Source organism: Numenius arquata, chromosome 4, assembly GCF_964106895.1.
Source record: "Numenius arquata chromosome 4, bNumArq3.hap1.1, whole genome shotgun sequence".
Lineage (NCBI taxonomy): Eukaryota > Metazoa > Chordata > Aves > Charadriiformes > Scolopacidae > Numenius > Numenius arquata.
Window position 1 is genome coordinate 69742513 of NC_133579.1, and position 21199 is coordinate 69763711.

Sequence of the window (21199 nt, forward strand, 5' to 3'; positions counted from 1 at the left end):
GTTCAAGTGGTTGCCTCCAAAGCCAGTGCCCCCGAGGCCAAACCCTAATGATACTACAGTAGTTACTTTTCACAAATTAATCACATCCTTCAGCTAGTAAAGTAAAATAAGAGTGATTGCTCAATGGGAAGGCTGGGCTTTGTCAGAAGGTGTCACCACAAACCAATGCTTTCCACTGACCCACAGTGGTTGCAGAGCGGTGCTTCAAAGCCCTGCTGTGAACGACTGACTGCTGTGGGGAGGAAATAAAAGCGTCACAATCACATCCCGCACACAGCAGCATGACACAAATCTTAAAACGTCAGTAAAACTAGGGTCTTTGCAGTTCAAAATGGACAGACGTTCCCCAGCCTGCCTTCATTCCCAAACTCTTGCCATCTGCCCCTTTGTACACTATGAATCCTGGTTTAGGAAATTCTCTAATACAAGACTTAGTATCTGAAGGGACAGGGCTTCCACCACTACCCTGAAAGCTCACCTGACAATGGCAGGACATCTACCTTGGCATATAATTCCATCCCCTTACATGGACATATGTCATTCCCAGCCATCCTCCCTGGAACAAACTAAAACTCTACCTTTGAGCCTTGTTGAAACAGCTTTTTCTGACACCAACTTTTGTTTCTTTCTACATCCCGCTAAAGAATGCTACAAGCACTTCCTCCCCTTTCTCAGTTTTCAGGCAGACCATTCAACATGTTAGTCACTGCACTTCCCACTCTTCTTCTGTTTTCTTGTCCCTCCTTGTCTGAGGAGCAGAGAACCAAACATACCATTACAGGTCAACCTGTAACAGAAAATCTCTCCTTTTTTGGGACCACCCTGCAAAGTCACTTCCCGACCTAAGTTTCACCAACCTCTTTTTCCTGCTGTTCTAGCTCATCTATTAACCACTTAAATTACTCACCCCTCTGCTCACTTTATAGATCTTCATCACAGTCAGTATTACCACTATGGATATTTGCGTCCTTGCATCTCAATCGACATTTCTCCAAACCCAAACCTCATTTTACTTCCATTTCGTATTTCTAATCCCACTCAGCCCTACTGCACTGAGGGAGACAATTCTGCAATCACACAAGTAGATAACTTATCCCACTTACACAACTGGCTGCAGCGACCTCTGGCAAAACAATACAGGTGCTGGAAGTTCAAGAATCAAGGCCCTTCTGCTCCTAAATTTGTTAGGTAACAGAGGAAAAATACATTTTTAGAAAACTTTCATCTCTCAAGTGCTTTCATGATAAGCTCAACTCTGACCTTTTGTGACTTGGCAAGACCTGACCTTAATTATGCAAAGTACCTTGCATGACACTTCCTTGCCAAGAGCAAACGGAGTGCCTAAACTTAATAAAACGTTTTCATAACAGAAGTACAATAAATTTTCTCTTGTATTACAAATTTTCAGGGCACTGAGAAAAGCACCAACTGAAGAGAGCTCTGATCAGACACGCTAGCAGTGCTTTATTCCTATTACTGTAAGAAAGCCTTGCACTGTTTGTAAAAGATGAATGCTTTCGGTTTGAAGTTATGTGCTTTCAATTTACTTTTTGAACTGACGGCATGAGGTGCCAGGGGAAGACAAAAGAGAAAGAGGTTGAATATGTGCAAGAGCTTTAGCAGTCCACACTGTGCTACAATCTGGATGATGCCTAAGGGAAGTGGATACTGCTGCTCACACCGTCAGAAGCGCTGGGAGGGTGAGGGAAGGAAGGTCTCCCACTCCCTCCTGGCTTTTTCCACCTGCCTCTTCTTTCAGTTCCTGAAATTCTCATATGTGTTGAACGCACAGGGTGCAAAGAGCTGTCTTTGAAGCCTCGTATTGTGCTGCTGCAGGCCTTGAGAGAATGGCTCTGGGAAGACACAGCAGGCAAGCAGGGAGGTGAATGAAGTGCTGACCCCAGCACAGCAACCCGCAGGCCACGTGTCCACAGAGAGTCGAGCAGAAAGCGCAGGTCCTTGAACCTGGAGCAGTGATCACAGGTCTGCTGTAACTGGGAAGAGGGGGAGGAGAAGAGGAGAGACTCTGCTTGCTTCCTGGGATCAGAACAAAATGGTTTTGATCCAGCTGCTCACACGCTGGCCGGATTCTGCCCTCATCCTGAGTGCACTAAAGAGAGACCAAGCCTGTTTACCTTCCTGATGTAGTAACACTTCAACGGGAGAAGAAACTAGAAGTCTGCTGAGGAATAGAGACCGCTTTCTTCAACCTCTTAACTTTAAAACAGCCAGAATCAGGAAGGGAATCTGATGTTCCTGTATCTATTAGAACCACAAATGAAAAGGGGAACAGAGAATCACGGAATTGCCAGAGTTGGAAGGGACCTCTAGAGATCATCCAGTCCAACTCCCCTGCTAAAGCAGGGTTGCCCAGAGCACATTACTCAGGACTGCATCCAGGCAGGTCTTGAAGATCTCCAGAGAAGGGGACTCCACGACCTCCCTGGGCAGCCTGTTCCAGGGCTCTGTCACCCTCACCATAAAGAAGTTTTTCCCTCTTTAAGGAAGAAGAGAAGCTGTAAGTGGTAAGCCTTACAGTTGTATCAAAACCTGGTCCCTCCAGTCATGAGTATTGTTTACTGACTGCTCCCCAAACTCCTGCAAACCTGGATGGGTATGCGAAGTCCAAAAAAGAGAAACCCCAGACTGTTTTATATAAAGGCCACCATAAAGAACAACAGTAACCAGCTGATCAGTGACCACAGTAGTGAAAGAAGAATTGTCACCAAAGCAGAACAATGAAACAAGTAAAACTTCCCCAGAAAAACTGTATGAATGCTGGCTGAAGCTACAGAAGCAATGACAACGACTTTTGCAGACCCACGAAGAAAACTAAAGATCTGAGTAGAAAGAAAGAGCATTTAGGAAGACAAATGTGTACAATCACAGAACTACAGAAAATAGTTTAAAATAGGCAATTTGTAAGCACACTGACAGTTTTCATTAACTTAGTGCAATAGGAAAGGCAGTGAAACTAGGAAATGGCCTATAAGTACAAACTACTTTTAAGTAGTGCTAATAATTTTGCATTTACCCAATGTATTTTTGGCTCACACTTAAGACCTTGATTTCTCCATTTGCCATTTCTCCGTTTACCATTTCTTCATTTACCTTTTAATTCCTAATTAGTCTCTTGAAAACCACTTCCTCTTTTATAGCTTAGTCCCTTATGATTGTCTATACAATGCTTCTCAGTTGGGTCAGATGATTTGAACCCACAAAGCCATTCTGCCTTTTTAAAGAAAAAAAAAAAACTAAATGGCCCTCACTTACCGTATCCCTCTACCCCTCTTCCACCTTCTCTTTTTGACTGTTTCATATATAAAGCAGCTACTATATTAAGAATGAGAGTAGATATGGTTATATCAGCAACTGGAGGCTACAATTCCAAAGCCTGAGAGAAACAGTTCTCTCTCTTCAGCAGTTTCCTTGGGGTTAGTCCCAGACCAGACACAATGCACCACTAACTCAGGTCACCACTGTACTGGCCAGTGTCTGCTTTATCTATATGGCATACTCAGAAAAGGTTATCTCACATGTAGGCAACCCTTATCCCTACTCCTATTCCTTTTGATTTTGCTCTTATCCATGCAGTTTCTGTCAGTGAGGAACAGGAGCTGGGAAAAAAAACCCACAAAATCAATACTGCCATTGTCTGCATCATCCTCTTTTAACTTTCCTTCTTTTTAGCACTTTTTAAGTCCTTTTCCAGTTAATTTCTCTTTCTCCTTTACTGAACCTGCCCAAAGAAGCACGGATGTGTAACAAAGTTGCTGTAACAGTTGTCGACTGCATCTAACATCTTTTTTCAATGGAACTAGAAGTATTCTGTTAAGAAGCTAATGCACAATTAGTGCCTGAGCAGAAACATCCAGCACTCTTGCTACTTTTCTCTAGCTTAGGGTTTTGTTTTCTTTTAAACAACAGAACTCCAAAGGAAGTAACTCACTGGAGCTGTTCTACCTATTCACTATTCAAAAATTCCCTCTGGCTAAAAAATCCCAAGAAACCACTGCAGTAGCATTTTTAGAGCGCCTCCCCAATCTCCTTAAATCTGATATCTTGCTGGAGGAGGTGGCCAGACATTGGTTATCCAGTCCTGAATAAAGCCTTCTGCATCTGCTCATAGAATTATAGAATGGATAAAGTTGGAAGGGACCTTAAGGATCATCTAGTTCCAACCCCGCTGCCATGGGCAGGGACACCTCCCACCAGACCAGGTTGCTCAAAGCCCCATCCAGCCTGGCCTTGAACACCTCCAGGGATGGGGCATCCACAGCTTCTCTGGGCAACCTGTTCCACTGTCTCACCACCCTCACAGGAAAGAATTTCTATCTACTGTCTAAGCTAAATCTCCCGTCTTTCAATTTAAAACCATTATCCCTCGTCCTATCACACCACTCCTTGATAAAGAGTCCCTCCCCCTCTCTCCTGTAGCCCCCTTCAGGTACTGGAAGGCCGTTATAAGGTCTCCCCAGGTACCTTCTCTTCTCCAGGCTGAACAACCCCAGCTCTTTTAGCCTGTCTTCACAGCAGAGGTGCTCCAGCCTCTCATCATTTTCATGGCCCTCCACTGGACCCGTTCCAACAGCTCCATGTCCTTCCTGTGTTGAGGACTCTCATCACAGCACCTGGCTAATCCAATACAGGCAGAAAAATCTAGCAGCTGGCATTAATCTTCACAGAGTTTGAATAAAGCCAGGATTTGTCTCTGGGACAAACACTATCCTCCCAAGTCAAAAGCTACTCTTAAAAAATTATATAAAGAGCTGCATGTGTCATAAAGGAAAAAGCTACCGAGCAGCACTAAATAAAAGCACCCCACAACAAAATTTTATCTCCCTCTGTTTAGTACTATCTATAGGGGAAAAGAGGAAATAATATACCAGGATATACATTTAATATAATTTCTTTCTTTCAAACCTCTTTACACTACACTTAGTTCACTGGATACATCTCAAATAAACGCCTGCTCGTAACTAGCTCACGGCTGCAGCGCACCTCATAAAACACTTCTGAATGGAAAAGCACTCTTGGCTCCCGCAGCTTCTGAGACAATAAATGCCAACTGATTCTCCTTCAGCGACTCGGGGTTTGTAAAACAGGATAATCACAGTGAGCAACCCCGTACTGCCACAGGAGGGACCAAATTAATATTTTCTTTATTTCGTCACACAATAATCTGATTGAATGCAATACTGAGATTTTCCTCATTCAGCCTTTCCAGGCCAGATTTCTCAAGACAGGCTCATTTCCACACGTTAGCAGAGTAACTGATTGTGCCGGCCATCTCTGGGGGGCAAAATTTTGAGCCTTTGACCCGATGTCAGCCAAACGTGACAGTCGGAGGTGTGCAGAAAGGACGCACCTTCCAAGCAGACTGCAAACTGGCCACGGGCTGGAAGAGAGACCTGGGAAACAGCTGGCAGAGGGATGACACAGCCCTTCCCTGGTTCTGTCCCCAGTGTGGAGCCAGGGAAGAGACAACAGTGCACACCAGGAGTTCGACAACCGCTGCAAGAGGACCTTGCTTATTGGGCCCACATGCTTCCAAGCTGACCATTGATGGGCACATTTGGGTATCACCTGGACTGCGGCTTCTGAGACTTCAAGATACGCAGCCCAGCTTAGTCCTGCTGCCAGACCTCTTTCTTGGACCTGGGGAGGTTCTGCCATCCAGCGGCTCTGAACTCCAAGTGCTGACTGAAAAGAAACCGTTCTGTTTACTTAATCATGGGCAAATTTCCACCCTTCAATCATCAGCCCACCAGGACATACTACACTATCTTCCCTACATAAAAGCTGCCACTCAGCATGCAGCTCCTTCTTGCTTTTCTTGTTTCCGATTCTTTTCAACTTCTCCTTTGGTCTCTGCTCTCTGAGAACCAAGGAAGAAACAACAGGACCTAGTAGCGATATTGCTACAAAAAGAAGGAAAATGAGAGAAGTAGGGAGAAATGATGACATAAATAAAAATAAGAAGTGAGGAGCCCTACCCAGCAGAATAGAGATATCAAAGAACTGGAAAGACTCATTCTCGGGACTACTACAATGCACGTAACTATGGTTCCTTCACTCCAGCCATGCCCTGTGACAATGACTCAGCTGCAGATGTCCCCTGGAGGTTTACCTCAGACACTGAGCACATTGTCAGTAGGGGACTTTTCAGGCAGTAACGGATTGAAATACAGAAGCAAGATGATGGGACCCTTTTCACAACAGACACCCAAAGGGTATCCTGCCTGGCACCACAGCCACTTGTCCCATTTACTTCTCTCATGGCCAGTGGTCTCCAGATTTGTCAGGAAATGACTGCCACCTCAAGCATGAGGTATCCTCAACTTCTCATTTAAACAGAAAGGGGTGATTTAAACAGAAAGGTGGTGGGATGGGTGGGTGGGTGCTGTGGAGTTATTTGGTCGCTGCCTTTTTCAGAAACAACACAATGTTTGAGGAGTCTGGCAGGATACCCTGATCAGATGTGGCCACATCTTATTCCCTGTTTCTATTTTGCCAGTTCACATTTAGGAAAGGGATTATTTGCTAAAGTAGAAATAGACTTAACATATCAGCTGCTGTGTCCCATTCTGCCCCAATTCAGAGACAGATGCAGGTTGCTGCTTTTCTCAGCCAACCCATGAGGACCTCCTGTGAGAAACTGGATGGGACCTTACACCTCCAAACAGCCCCTTCTCTGGCAGTAGTAAAGGCTGTGACGTTTACAGGGGACATGGGCCCCACTCATGCACCACAGGTGACAGAACTCCTGTGGCTTAAGAAATTACCGCCTCCAACACAGGATGTGATAATTGTCCAAAAGGTCCCTAAACAGAGCAGCTTCATTCTCATTGCTCTCTCCATTAAGCTTAAAGCCACAAAGACACTTGAAACTCTTCTATTTCACTTTGCCACTGAGACTTGCTAAAAGCACATCTGGCAGCCAGCCATTATGGACCAGCTGATGGGCAGAGGATCACCGGTTCAACTGCTTCTGACAGCGTAACCATCCCCATGTGTGTTATTTCTGCACTGAGCAGTAAATAACTGCACAGAGCAGTGGGCATCAACCAGCCCCCATCTGGTAAATACCCACACAAGTCATAAACTTAGTCCTATGAGTAGCCTGGCTGGACTGTTACATGCTCCCTTCATAGAACCACAGAATTGTCTAGGTTGGAAGGGAACTACTTTAAGATCATCTAGTCCAATCATCAACCTAACTCTGATAAAAAACCATCACTAAACCATGTCACTAAGGTCTACGTCAACCCATCTTTTCAACACCTCCAGGGATGGTGCCTCGACCACTTCCCTGGGGAGCCCATTCCAAGGCTTAACCCTTTCAGTGTAGAAATTTTTCCTAATATCCAATCTGAACCTCCCCTGGTGCAACTTGAGGCCATTTCCTCTTGTCCTATCACCTGGGACTTGGGAGAAGAGACCGACCCCCCCGGCTACACCCTCCTTTCAGGGAGTTGTAGAGAGCGAGAAGGTCTCCCCTCAGTCTCCTTTTCTTCAGGCTGAACAACCCCAGCTCCCTCAGTCTCTCCTCATAAGACTTGTTCTCCAGACCCCTCACCAGCTTCGTTGCCCTTCTCTGGACCCACTCCAGCACCTCACTGGGGTCTCTTCTCTGACGTGCTTTTAGACAGAGAAGCAGGCACAGGAAGGGAAGTTCAGAGGAAATATTTCCAACAGCTCCTTCAACAGAAGGTAATACACTAGTGGAAGTCACTCTCACCATAGGAATAGCCCAGTAATCCTTAGAGACCTGCAATTCAACTCAGGATTGCATGGTGCTAGAAACTATACGTAGTACCTGCAACATATATAAAACTGCAATATAACCTGAAAAAAAAGAAAGAGCACTAACTGCAGTAAAGCAGCATAAGCTGTGCTTTGTATCATCAGTCCCCAGAGCCATCAACGTGCAATGCCATACAAAGCAGTGCTTCAAGAGTAGAACCAGAGAGGGGAATGCATTCTGGAAAACCTCTGGGCCCAGCCAATAGGGAGGGCGGCTATCGCTGGACCTTGTTCTGTTTGATGGCAAGGGAACAAGAGCTTTTATGCTATTTTCTCTTGTCTCAACACAGCACTCTCTTGCCAAGCAATTTTAGATGAGAATTCTGCAATTCTGTACTTAATGCTTTACAAAGAAACTGTTGTTGTGAAGCACAAAGGGTTTTGGCTTTTTCCTTTTGCTAAATAGCTTATACAGGAAATTGGACTGAAACTCAGGTTCCCAGAGAGGCGCTAAAGAAAAGCAAAACATTATTTGGCAGCAGCTATCATAATATGGCATTATGGCATTATGATTCACAGATAAAAAAACCTAAAGGGAAAAGTCAAACCAGAGCAGAAAGAAGGTCCAGAAGGTAAATTGCCTTTTGGATATCACAGGTACAGAATTGTCAAAGGCAGTGAGTGCATGAAAAATAGCCCAATATTTTGGAAGCAGATTCTGACTCACCCTGTACCAAAGGGGTTCCCAATCAGAAAATGCCTTAAGCATCAAAGCAAATTTCTGAATATTCCCTCATCAACATTTCAGGCTAGAAAAGAACTTAAAGTAGCTAGCGTTAAGTGTCTCCCAGCCAAACAAGTAAAGGGAACAATGTCAACAGGCAAAGGACAGAATCGCTTGGTTTGGGGATGTTGGGGAGCGGTTATTTGTTTTGACCGAAATAAAAAGTATCCCAGCGAGTTTAAAAGTGAGGAAAGAGAAGTCATTTCAAAACAATGAAAAAGAAGACAGTGTCACAAATGATCACAGCACTCTATGAAGTTCATTTGCTGCTGTACTGTTTCTATAGACCAGTGCACTGACTGCACCACAGGAGACGTTTTCTCTCTTAAAAAGCTTTATGAGTTGCCTTTGCAATTTGGAAATCTTAGTGTTATCACTGAGATATCCAGTAAGCAGTATGAAAAGATAATCTAGTTTAACACCCCAACAGTGGGCACAAGATTATTTCTGTCCCTCACTTGTTTACAGAGGGTTTCCCAGTCACGACTGTAAACATCTCCTTTGAGCTTTTTTTAATGTTACAAACTTTTACACAAAAACACATACTGATGTCATTTGCTACATACATAATAATGAATTACAAACAAGTGATGAGTAGATATGTGAGAAAAAGTGATGAGCTAATACGCGAGTTACACTGACAGTTACCCACTGCAGGCTCAAAATATCTTCTTCCTCTTTATTTTGATACACAAGATCTCTTTAGTCCATTTCTAATTACCAGTGTAGCACAGCTGGAGTTGAACTACAGTATGTTGCTAATGGCAACAGCAGTAGTTTTACATGTTTATTTTACTAAAATGTGTTTCACCTCAGAACTATCCAGTTGGACTTGGACAATGGATCAGACGTCAGAGGTGTAACAGCTTCCACCGCCTCCAGCAGTGCTGCTCCAGCTGATTGAGACTCTACTCTGACGGCTGCTGTATTTTCGAGTGAAATTCAGAAAGATGACATTGCCCTGCCTGGAAAAGTATTTCCACACTACACAAAGATTCGCCTACAGACACGCACACTCGCTTACTTGTTTTATGCAAGACAAACACCATACCTCATTCCTTCTGTCGACCTATTCTGGTAGTTCCGGTAGAGCTGGGGAACGCCTAGCATAGCCTCAGTGAACACTGCAAGGAAGCCCAGCGTCTCCACAAAGAGAGATGAGTCAAGCCAGAGGTAAGTGATGTAACCGGTCACACAAGTGAAGGTCAGGACACACTGCACGTAGTCCGTAAACTTGCTCCAATGCCAAAAATAGTTCAAGTCAAAATCTGCAACAGAATAGGAAGGGAAGAAGAATAAAATATGTTTTCCCAACCCGACTCAAAGTTAATCAAGATAGAACTGAGAACTGGGAAGCACGAGGGAGTCACTGTCAAGTCTTCGGAAGCAGGGGAAGGTAGAAAACAAAGGAAAGGATTAAAAAAAAATAAAAACAAAACAAACAAACAAAACCCCCAAAACCCCATAAAACTCAAAAACCAACATGAAAAATGAAAAATAAAAACTAGGAGTCTTGATTTAGAAAACATTTTTGGTGGGGGTGTTCAATGAAGAAACAATAAAACAAAGATTTGCAAATGTCAAAATATTTACAAAGATGATTTTTAAAGAGAAAGCATTGACCTTCAGATATCAATGGTTATAGAGTTGGAAGGGACCTTAAAGATCACCGAGTTCCAACCCCCCTGCCACGGGCAGGGACACCTCCCACTAGATCAGGTTGCTCAAAGCCCCATCCAGCCTGGCCTTGAACACCTCCAGGGATGGGGCATCCACAGCTTCTCTGGGCAACCTGTTCCAGTGCCTCACCACAAGAATCCCCCCTGAAACACCACCTCCCGCAGACGTCACCACTTTTCACTTCAAGAGCAAAATGCGCTTTGCTCTTGCCGTTGCCAGCACCGATGAGCACAGGGTGCACACCCATTCCTACATCCACCAGAACAAAATGCTGTATCCTCTCTTGAGAGAACGAGAGAAAGAACAAACCCACCGTGCCATTTGTTTGGCACATCAACAGCATACCCCTGGAAGAGACGCAGCTCTCTTACTGATGAAAAAGAAAACATACAACCCCCATTACCTTTTACCGCATAGCAAAATAACAACCTAATTTTGAATAATGAGAATTCTGAAACAACTGTTCATTAGCAGGTGCTGTTCATGTCTTCCTTGTCTTCAAGTTAAAAAATACCTGTATCAGACCAAGTGGATTCTGTTAATTATCAAGACGATGAACCGTTGTTCTAACAGGGTTATTACAACCAGCCCAAATATGTGCAATACACCGCCACATAACTAGAAGATTTTTGTCACTGCCTCCTCGGCAGCAGTACAGAATGCTATAAAAAAAGTCCTGTTGTTAACTCAGGCAAGGAAGACATCGACCTCCGCTGATTAACACTAACAACAAATTCAGTGGAAGGGGAATAAATCTGCACAGGCACTTAGCTGCCTAAGGATACTTATACATGCCAAATAATAGTTTTATTTTCCGCATCTTTTCACACTTTCACATCATTATCAGTCTGGCCCTCAGACACTCTTTATTAACTAGCCCTCGTTAATACTTGGCAAACCCATGCCTCAAGACAACTACTGACTGCATCCAGCTGAATCATTTTACTTTGCCACACAAAGAGGAAGGCAAAACTGGCCAGAAGCCATACCCAACCTGGAGCATTGTCAGCCATCACTCAGAATGAAATTAAATAACCTGTGGCAAAGCCATTGTCACTGTAACATTGGCCTTCAGTATTTTATGGCAGCGGTTCCTCAGCCTCAGAATTCAGCGACCCAGCGCTGCAACAGCCCATCACACATTTCTGGAGCTTAGGGAAGGCTTTCCTTTGTGGAGATGAAGGAAGAACAAAATGGAATGAAGCAGAAAAAAGAAGGTGCAAGACAACCATAACCACAAAGGCAAGAAAAACATTATCCATTTTAACTTATCTCTGCTGCATTTTCTGGAGAGGAACACAAGTTCAAGAACTCAAGAAGAGTCAACAAGAACAAGGTAGAAGGAATAAGAGACACCCAAAACTCCCATTCCTTTCACTTTGCCTGATCTACATCTGAATTTCACTGAATTTCACTGAATTTTTTTAGAGTTGGAAGGGACCATATAGATCATCTAGTCCAACTCCCCTGCTGAAGCAGGATTGCTTAGAGAATGCTACTCAGGACTGCATCCAGGCGGGTCTTGAAAATCTCCAAAGAAGGGGACTCCACAACCTCCCTGGGCAGCCTGTTCCAGGGCTCTGGCACCCTCACCGTGAAGAAATTCTTCCTCATATTCGAGTGGAACCTCCTATGTTCCAACTTGTGCCCATTGCCCCTTGTCCTGTCACTGGGAACCACTGAAAAGAGTCTGGCTCCCTCCTCCTTCAACCCACCCTTGAGATACTTATAGGCGTTAATAAGGTCTCCCCTCAGCCTTCTCTTCTCCAGACTAAAGAGTCCCAGCTCTCTTAGTCTTTCCTCATAAGGGAGATGCTCCAATCCCTTAATCATCTTTGTTGCCCTTCGCTGGACTCTTTCCAGTAGTTCCAATCCATCTGCATAACATAAAATAGCAAGAGGCGTAACAAGAGTAAATTCACACTAATTTTGCCGGCTTCATGAGCAATACCAAGCAAATGACTTGACCCAACACAACTAATCTGACACTATGCAACCGTTATATTACCAAGAGATGCTCTCAGAGACAGAGGCATTTGGGCTTACAATGGGGACACAATAATGATGAGCAGAAGAAAAGGGGATGAGGAGAAAGAAAAAGTCAGTGAGGTTACAGGCAATTTAAAACAGCAACCTCCACTGTAGAAAAGGAGAGATATTGATGGCTTTTGAGTAAGACATAACTACTACTTTTACCAGATTATTTCTTTAAACCTTGATTCAGAGATGTTCTCACAGAGCCTTTAGCTTCTTCACAGACACCTAAAGCACTGGCTTTCAACCCTTAAAAAGGCAAGTGCTGGGCAGAAAACTTGCATTTACTTTCCAGCAAAGGTCATTCAAATTTGATAACAGTGTTCAACAGATAACTATCTCAGACCAATTATCTGAAAACTAGCAACTGGTGGCAGCCATAAGCAAGAACACATGAAGCACACTCTTCCAGACAGTTCCAGTCCTAGAAGAGACCCTCTTGGCTCTCAAGATAGCTGTATAGTCCTTACAGCTCGAATCCTGGACTCGACAGCATTAGTTTGGATGGGGCTGCTGTGCTACCTTGGACATGCAGGATCCTTGGTCCCTCACTCATTAAACCCTCCCACCAGCTGTCAGGGCTGCTCGGTGTACACTGTGTTTCTCCTCTTGCATTCTCCACATGGTCAAGGATGATCCTTTTTAAAATACCCATCCCTGAACACCAAATCCTTATTCCCCATAGCTTATTTCCATAATAGAAATGAAAGAACTAAATCTACATGAGTGTGTGGAAGTTTCATGGAACAAAAAGCATTCACACAGCTACCATGAGGCCAGCTACGAAATTCATGGACCCATGCAAACACTTAAACACGCAATTACCTCCTGCTATGCCAGCTGTTCATGTGCGTATTCCGTACTGCTGCACGGAAGTCCATTTCCATTCACATATGTACTTACATCCCTGAACCTAGTATTAGGCAGCCAAGAAATCTGGTAATTATGATAATTTACTCATCATCTTTTGTCTGAAAATCCTAAGTATTACTTCTATTATAATAACATACACAGATGAGAAAACTATCATGTGAAACAGGACTTCAGCTGAAGCAGGAGAGTTAATTACTAGCACAGGAAAGAGACTGAGATTCTCTTTTGCTCATAACTATCATGATGCTATGTAGTCTCCATTTCACTATACTAGGTTATGAGTGAGTCCTAGTTTCTGCTATAAATTTTGCTTACTAATGTTTTCTGAAAGAAGGGAACCAACCCAGGCTGGATGGGGCTTTGAGCACTCTGGTCTGGTGGGAGGTGTCCCTGCCCATGGCAGAGGGGCTGGAACTCCATGATCTTTAAGGTCCCTTCCAACTCTAACCATTCTATGATTCTGTGATTCTAAAATGAGGCAAGAACAATTATAACCTTGGTGATAGCCTTACAGAAAAATTATCTTTGAAATAACCCAATACATAATCACTAATTGCTCTACTTAACAGATGTATTTTCCAAATGCAGAAGTCTATTTTAGGACACTACACATCACCGAACTCTGCGTTACCAACTACTTCCAGGAAGAAGTAAAAGAATGACTGAACTAAAAAAAAAAAAGAACAAAGGCAGAGAATGGCATGCCTGACCTTTCAATATGGGTCACAGTTTCTCTGGCCCTTACTTGAACTGCTAAACTGTTTTGCCACATGATTGTTTCATTTTAACCAAGGCTGAAGCTTATTTTCTCTGACAAATGGTTTCAAAAATTCAGAGGGGAAAAAAAAAAAATCACGTACCCATCACTTCAAGGTTTGGAAAAACACTGTGACTCATTTTTCCAAGTGGCTCCCTTCTCAAGGGGGTCCAAACACATTCGTTCTTTAATAGCACCTATATACTTTTAAAGACCAAACTGTTGGTTCTGCTGAGTACTGTGACAGGTATATGTAAAAATTTATTTCTATCAAGCACCTTAAAATCCATCCAAGTTAAATCTGGATGCATATCTTTCTATTCCCTGAAATGGGAAGACACTGCTTGCACAGCTCCCTCCCTTCACTAGCTCCCCATCCTGCCAAGAGAGAAATTCATGATACCAGTTCATAACCGTACTCAGTTGATGCACCTCAAATGGTAACTCCCAGTCACCAACATCCTGGATTGATCTGAACTGGCATTACTGCAGTGAAAGGTACTGTATCTTATTACCCATGCCTGAGCTCCTTAATCCACTCAGTGAGTTGCATTTTAAACACGTTAATCCACTGATAGATGAGAGATTTATGTTGGCAAATCCTATTGATGCTGGGGGAAGGTGCAGCTCAGTAGGTTCTTTGTGCACTGACTGGAGAAAAGCCTACACGGCTTGAGGGTGAAGAAAGATGAGATTAAAAGACATCCTCTGGGAGGCACACTGCACGTCAGATATGAAAAATGTAAAGCAGGCAGAGACAGCATTGCAAATAACCACGGTTAGCACTAGTCAGGCCAAAATACGAGTAGAAGACTCAAGATTCTGGTGTGGGATAGATGCCAAGTGACACGAAGAAGAGTCCACAGTATCAACTTTCACTTAAGGATGACACAGTTACATTATTTTTAGTCAAGAAGCATTTTATACCAAGTCAGCTACCATGTTAGTTCCTTTTGGGAAAGTGAAGCAAAGACTTTGACATCCTAAAAATTATTTACTGTAGCTCTCAATTTCTCTTGCTACTTGCATCTCATTTTGTGCCTTGACCTTTCTAATTCTGTACCTACATCCCTGTGCTACATTCACGTACACTTGTCTTTAGTCATTTGACCCAGTTCCCACTTTTTGTTTGGTTCCCTCTTGCATCCGAGGTCAATGAAGAGCTTGCAATTCACGTTCCCTGTCTTTGCGAGGTGGGAGAGTTTGCATTTGAGCCCTTTGTAGAGCTTCGCCAAGGAAATGAACTCTTACCTTTTTATGAAGGCTACTGGTTTTATTTTACCGTGCTCCCTCCCGTTCCTTATAAACACCATCAATTCATAGCCATTCACCCAAATTGCCTCCCATAATCAAACCCTTCACCTCCTCTGTGAAAAACACTGCTCACTAACTCATTCGAAGAGCACGCTGGACACTCTCTGCTTCTGACTGCCTTTCTAAGCAGATGCTTGGGTAGTTAATTCTCCTCCCCCTGGGTTACAGCTAAGTCTCGTGCCTCGGGAGACTGCTGTTCAAAGAACCTCCAATTTCCATCATCTAACTCTGGGCCACAGTGTCTGCCCACCTGACCTGACTGTTCCTGTCACAGCCTACTTCTGCACACCATCAAAGGACTCCAGCCTGAGCAGTCAGATGTCAAATGCCACCCTTAACAACACTGGAATCCAAAACCTAAGGGCTTACATGCTGTGAAAGAGCCTGATAATGGTAATTCAGCCAACATGGAACAGTTACAAAATGCAGTCATGGCTGGGAATTATTTCAGGTTATTATCTATGGTCTGTTGACTGTAAAATGTACACAGAGTTTGAGGATGCAGGAGCTGGAACCTACAACTCTCAGCCCTGCCTGTGCGTTTTAACCACCAGACTATAGCACGGCAGGCTCCCCCTCGCTTCACAGAATCACAGAATGATACGGGGTTGGAAGGGACCTCTAGAGATCATCTTGTCCAACCCCCCTGCCAAAGCAGGTCCACCCAGAGCAGGTCGCACAGGAACGTGTCCAGGCGGGGTTTGAATGTCTCCAGAGAAGCAGACTCCACCACCTCTCCGGGCAGCCTCTTCCAGGGCTCTGCCACCCTCAAAGGAAAGAAGTTCCTCCTCATGTTTAGGTGGAACTTCTTGTGTTCAAGTTTGTGCCCATTTCCTCTTGTCCTATCCCTGGGCATCACTGAAAAAAGACTGGCCCCATCCTCCTGAAACCCACCCTTTAAGTATTTATAGGTGTTGATCAGATGCCCCCTCAGTCTTCTCTTCTCCAGACTAAAAAGACCCAAGTCCCTCAGCCTTTCCTCATAAGAGAGATGTTCTAGGCCCCTAATCACCTTCATAGCCCTTTGCTGTACCCTCTCCAGCAGTTCACTGTCCTTCTTGAACTGGGGAGCCCAGAACTGGACACAGTACTCCAGATGGGGCCTCACCAGAGCAGAGTAGAGGGAGAGGATGACCTCCCTCCACTGCTGGCCACGATCTTCCTGATGCACCCCAGGATGCCATCGGCCTTCTTGGTCACAAGGGCACATTGTTGTCTCATGGTCATCCTGTTGTCCACCAGGACTCCCAGGTCTTTTTCGTCAGAGCTGCTGTCCATCTTGCTCTTCTGCTTGTCTCGAGAAGCTTCTGGTCTCTGCTGTAAAAGGGGTTCAGCTCTGAGCAGCAGGCAAATACGATGCCCTTTCTCATCGCAGCCTGGCAACAAGGACAACTCTTTGCACAGTTGGAAGATGCAGACTGCTATCCCCAAGCTGACAAAAGAAATGAACTCAGACCTCTCGCTCCCCGAATGCTCTGAGACACACACAGGCACTGCACTCGGCAGTGCCACCTTAAAATGAATAAATTTTGTCATGTCCTGTGAAGAGGACTTGCCTGGATTCTGAAAAGGAGAATTCTACCCTCGCAGTCCTCCAGCTGCGGCAAATCCTCAGGCGCTTGCCTCAGGGGTTATCTGTCTCCCTGGCAATCCTGATGTCGGATGTCTCGCCTCAAGACAGCAGCAGGATTTCAGAGCAGCTCTCTGGCTACCGCTCCCCACCTTGATCATTCCGAGCAGCTCCCATCCAGAAGGTGGGTTTCTCCAATCCTCTGTCCTGAAATCCCTGCGTACCCCATGGGTCGCCCAAGGAAATAACTGGGGTGACAAGAGCAGAAATGCTCCACATGACTGTTACTGGGTGATCCATAACTTCTTTTCTCACTCACATCAACTACATACCCAGCTGGGCACTTTCTTCTCTCCGTCCAGAAAGAAGGAAGGAAGCAGCACTAGAGAGAGACAGTGAGAACTGATACATTTACATTTTCTTTCCTCCTTTTTTAAGAAGTGACAGAAACCTGCAAAACGCTGTCTGAAGCCAGCATTTTTTACACTCACTGGGACCGAAAAGGGACTTGCTATGTTTCACTCATGGTACAAAAGAGAAGAAATGAGAGCTTAGCACCAAAAACTTCTGGTTCTGATCCAAACCACTTTCCTTTTGGAAAAAAAAAATGAATTCACCATCTTGCATAGTCTCTATAAAGACGCTAATACCACCGTTCTCTGTCTCCATTCCTTCAAGCCTGTGACCTAGGAATTTCTGCATCTCTCTGTGCTTTTAAGTGTCTGCACAACTCTGTCACCACAGTACCTGAGCATCTCTTCATGTGCCTTTACCTTAAAACACTCCTGTCTACAGGCTACTGTCATCTGGCCTTCACACTAGGTAGTACCCAAACACTGTCACTTCTTCATCTCTAGCACTCCTAGGATGGGAGCAAAATATTCCAGAGGGTCTTGAACCTTCTGAAAATATCACCCCAGCCTATACTAAACAAATTACTATCATGTAATGAAATCCATTTTTGACATCCTTTGGCCCGTACAGTGCCTTTCCTTGGCCACATCTAGTCTGAAGTCAGAGTTCCAATAGAGCCAACCTTTTTAGTATTTGACTCTCCTCACAGCCGCAGCACAAAATCCTTTAGTTAACGAAAAGTAACCAGTAGATTTTCATGTGAGAGAGTGAAAGTATCAAATATTTATGGAGAGAAAAATGCTGAAAGCCTGACCCAAATAAACCTTGAAGATTCATACAACAAACAGTTGTCTTTAAAAGCTCACTGGAGGTTTTGGTACTTGGTAGAGGACTGTTGAACACCTGAGATTAGAAACTCAAGTCTGATGAAATCTCCTCTATATCAACATTATCCCTGTCTCCTTCAATCACCTCTAGTTTGAAAGCAAGTACTTGCCTTGGTTTTCTTTGCCTCATTTTATGTGGTGTCACCAGTTTCTAAAATCTCTTATGCTGGGTCTCAGCTTTGTCACATTAAGTTCAAGTTTCTTCTCCACCACCAGGGTTATTACCCACTCTTCTTTCTCCTCCTCAAAAAAATTATACATAAGTGGGCTGAAATTCTTCCAGCAATGTCCCCCCCATCTTAGGGCTTCTCACTCATCTTCCATACTGTCCCCCAGCACAACATACCTCCAAGCATCAGCAACTGCTCTGCCCTCCCCCTCCAGTTTCTTTGAGGTCCCCTCTACCTCCTCACCAAAGGGAATTAGTAATCACAAGGTTGAGACACGTTAGCTACAACTACTTTACAAAAAAAAAAATCACACACAAATGCACTGGTATATATAAAAAAGTCACAGAATCACAGACTCACAGAATGATACAGGGTTAGAAGGGACCTCTGGAGATCATCTAGTCCAACCCCCCTGCCAAAGCAGGTCCACCCAGAGCAGGTTGCACAGGAACGTGTCCAGGCGGGTTTTGAATGTCTCCAGTGATGGAGACTCCACCACCTCTCCGGGCAGCCTCTTCCAGGGTTCTGCCACCATCAAAGTGAAGAAGTTCCTCCTCATGTTTAGATGGAACTTCTTGTGTTCAAGTTTGTGCCTGTTACTTCTTGTCCTGTCACTGGGCACCACTGAAAAAAGACTGGCCCCATCCTCTTGACACCCACCCTTTAAGTATTTATAGGCATTGATCAGATCCCCCCTCAGTCTTCTCTTCTCCAGACTAAAAAGACCCAAGTCCCTCAGCCTTTCCTCATAAGAGAGATATTCTAGGTCCTTAATCATCTTTGTAGCCCTTTGCTGTACCCTCTCCAGCAGTCAAACAATCCACAATCATAACACACTGCCTTTCCCATTAATTTGTAACTTTCCAGATTTTACAGCCTTTGGTTTAAGGGAAACCTTTGAAGACTACTTAGCACAGTGGTCTTGACCAGAGATAATTAGCAGTAACAGCTATATTGACTATTTTGTGAACCTTAAAGAACAGCAATTAAAAAGTTACACTTAGTCTGAAAGTTTTACCCCTGCTGCTAACAACACACAGGACAAGTAAGAATGAAAACCTAAATCAAAATATTCATACCCTGGGCACCTCCTCTGCAGCTGACAGCCTCGCTGTGCTATCCGCAGCGTAATCTGCTTTGTACACAGCTTCAGTTTATGGGAATCTCACAGTGGAGAGAAAACAGCATTTTAGAGAAAAATGCAGATATAAAATAAACCCACAACCCATTAGGTTGGTCTTTAACTCATCTTTGACATTTTACGTTGTCTTAGAAAAGGATGCCGAATTGTTTACATCACTTGTGCTTCACTGTTACCAGCCCCTGTCAAAATTTTGTGTGTGTTTATATATATACATACGCTTGCATACACATATATACCCCTCTCCTCCCCACAGTACAACTGCTAATGTTGTAAGCATTAAAAAGAAAGCAAAATTAGAAAAGCAAGCAGGGGAGAACAGAGGGTATGGTATCTGTGAACACGGCTCCAACTGTTGGGCTCAGAGACTGCTGGCGAATGCCAACTGAGCTGGGAAATCCACACGGAGTGGTACAGCTCAGCCCAGCCATCTCGGCACATCACGGCAGAACAAGTGTAACCCATTTTGGGTGAGCCAGAAGCAAACTCCTTCCCCGCTACGCCCCCCAGAAAAGCCTGCAGAAGTGTAGTCTGGATTAGTCCCTTCCAAAGAGAGGACATTTCTTGGAGTTCTCCAGATGGCAGACACTTTCAAAGCAATCTTGCGGGGGGGAACACTTGCAACCCCTTACCAATTTATCTTGTGCAACATATGCCATCCAAACTCTTGTTTTCTTCCCAGGTCCAGCTGAGAGAAAACACCAGGTCTGTACTCCTGGAGGCGGCCGGTAAGATTAGGAGAAGAAAAAGGAGAAGAAAAAAGACAACCACCACCACCACCAGACACATACCAATGATGCTACTAGGGCAAGGCACTTAAGCCTAGATATATCTAAATCAATGTAGTTATAGGACTGTATTTCCTCTGTGAAGATTGGCCTCCTCAGTAACATCACTTCTGAAACTACCTACTACGTTACTGCTAATTGTGCCTGTTCAGTACAGAAGTCTCTCCACTTTCTACTCCCAATGTATTTACCCTTCTTCCTAGTCACTGTCTCCATGAGATTGTCTCAACAGCTGGCAAAAGCAGATATTAGCTGACTTTCAAGATGACTGATGAAAGGTAACAGCCTAATAACTGGGCAGATCAGAGGCCTAGGAGACCCACTGGAATGAGGTAGCTGTGGCCCAAAGCAGTTAGTGCTACAGAAAATCAGCGATGCATTTGAAAAGTGGAGCGAAAGCAGCATAAACAGCTTTAGAACCCACGTGAGAGACAGAGCATGGCCTTTAGGAAGTCCTCCTCTCAAGGAGCAGCACAGGAGTGAAAGGGGAAGCCCAAGGAGCACCACAGCGGAGTTCTGGTGACTCTGGGTGGCCAATGCTTTTACAAACACTCCCGATTCCGCTCGCCTCCTATGCCACAAGCGTCAAAAATTCCAAAGCAAGTCAAACTAAAGGAATAAATCCCCCAACCCTTCACCTGTAGGCACAGCTCTGAAGTAAGGCCTTTGCTCCCAACGGCGCTGATGACGGAGGCGGCAGATTAGAGCCGAGATCACTCTTCGTTTGGCTAGATAACGCCTTCCTGTGCTAACTATAGAAAGAGGCTTCTTTTTCTGACAGCAAGCTAAGCAGGGATGATGAGAATGTCACAGCAAGAAGAACGTGTAGTACCAAGTTACTATTTTTACGGTCGTTTTAACAATATTTTACACTACCCTCAGCATGGTTTATCTAAGCTCTCACCCACAGCCCTCCAGACCACAAAGGCCTCCAGACAAAAGACTAAAATGGAATAAGTTAAGCACTGCAGAGCAGGCAGCCTTGGCTCCAAATTCTTGTAGCTGGAGTTACAAACTCTCTATGAAAACACTTTAATTTATTTTGAATAGTTCTGAAACTTATTCTTTGAAGTTTAAGCCTGGGAAGACATCAAGACTACT

General features: G+C 44.3%; 1 protein-coding gene across 2 annotated transcripts in view; it reads right to left on the bottom strand.

The window, feature by feature from the left end:
* The window catches only part of SLC66A2 (solute carrier family 66 member 2), a 64409-nt gene that overhangs the window by 11708 nt on the left and 31502 nt on the right, over positions 1 to 21199 (bottom strand). For both annotated transcript variants that reach the window (XM_074146532.1, XM_074146531.1), the window contains exon 5: positions 9582 to 9798. In XM_074146532.1, the coding sequence (XP_074002633.1) occupies positions 9582 to 9798 (217 nt within the window). The remainder of the gene's footprint in view (positions 1 to 9581; positions 9799 to 21199) is intronic.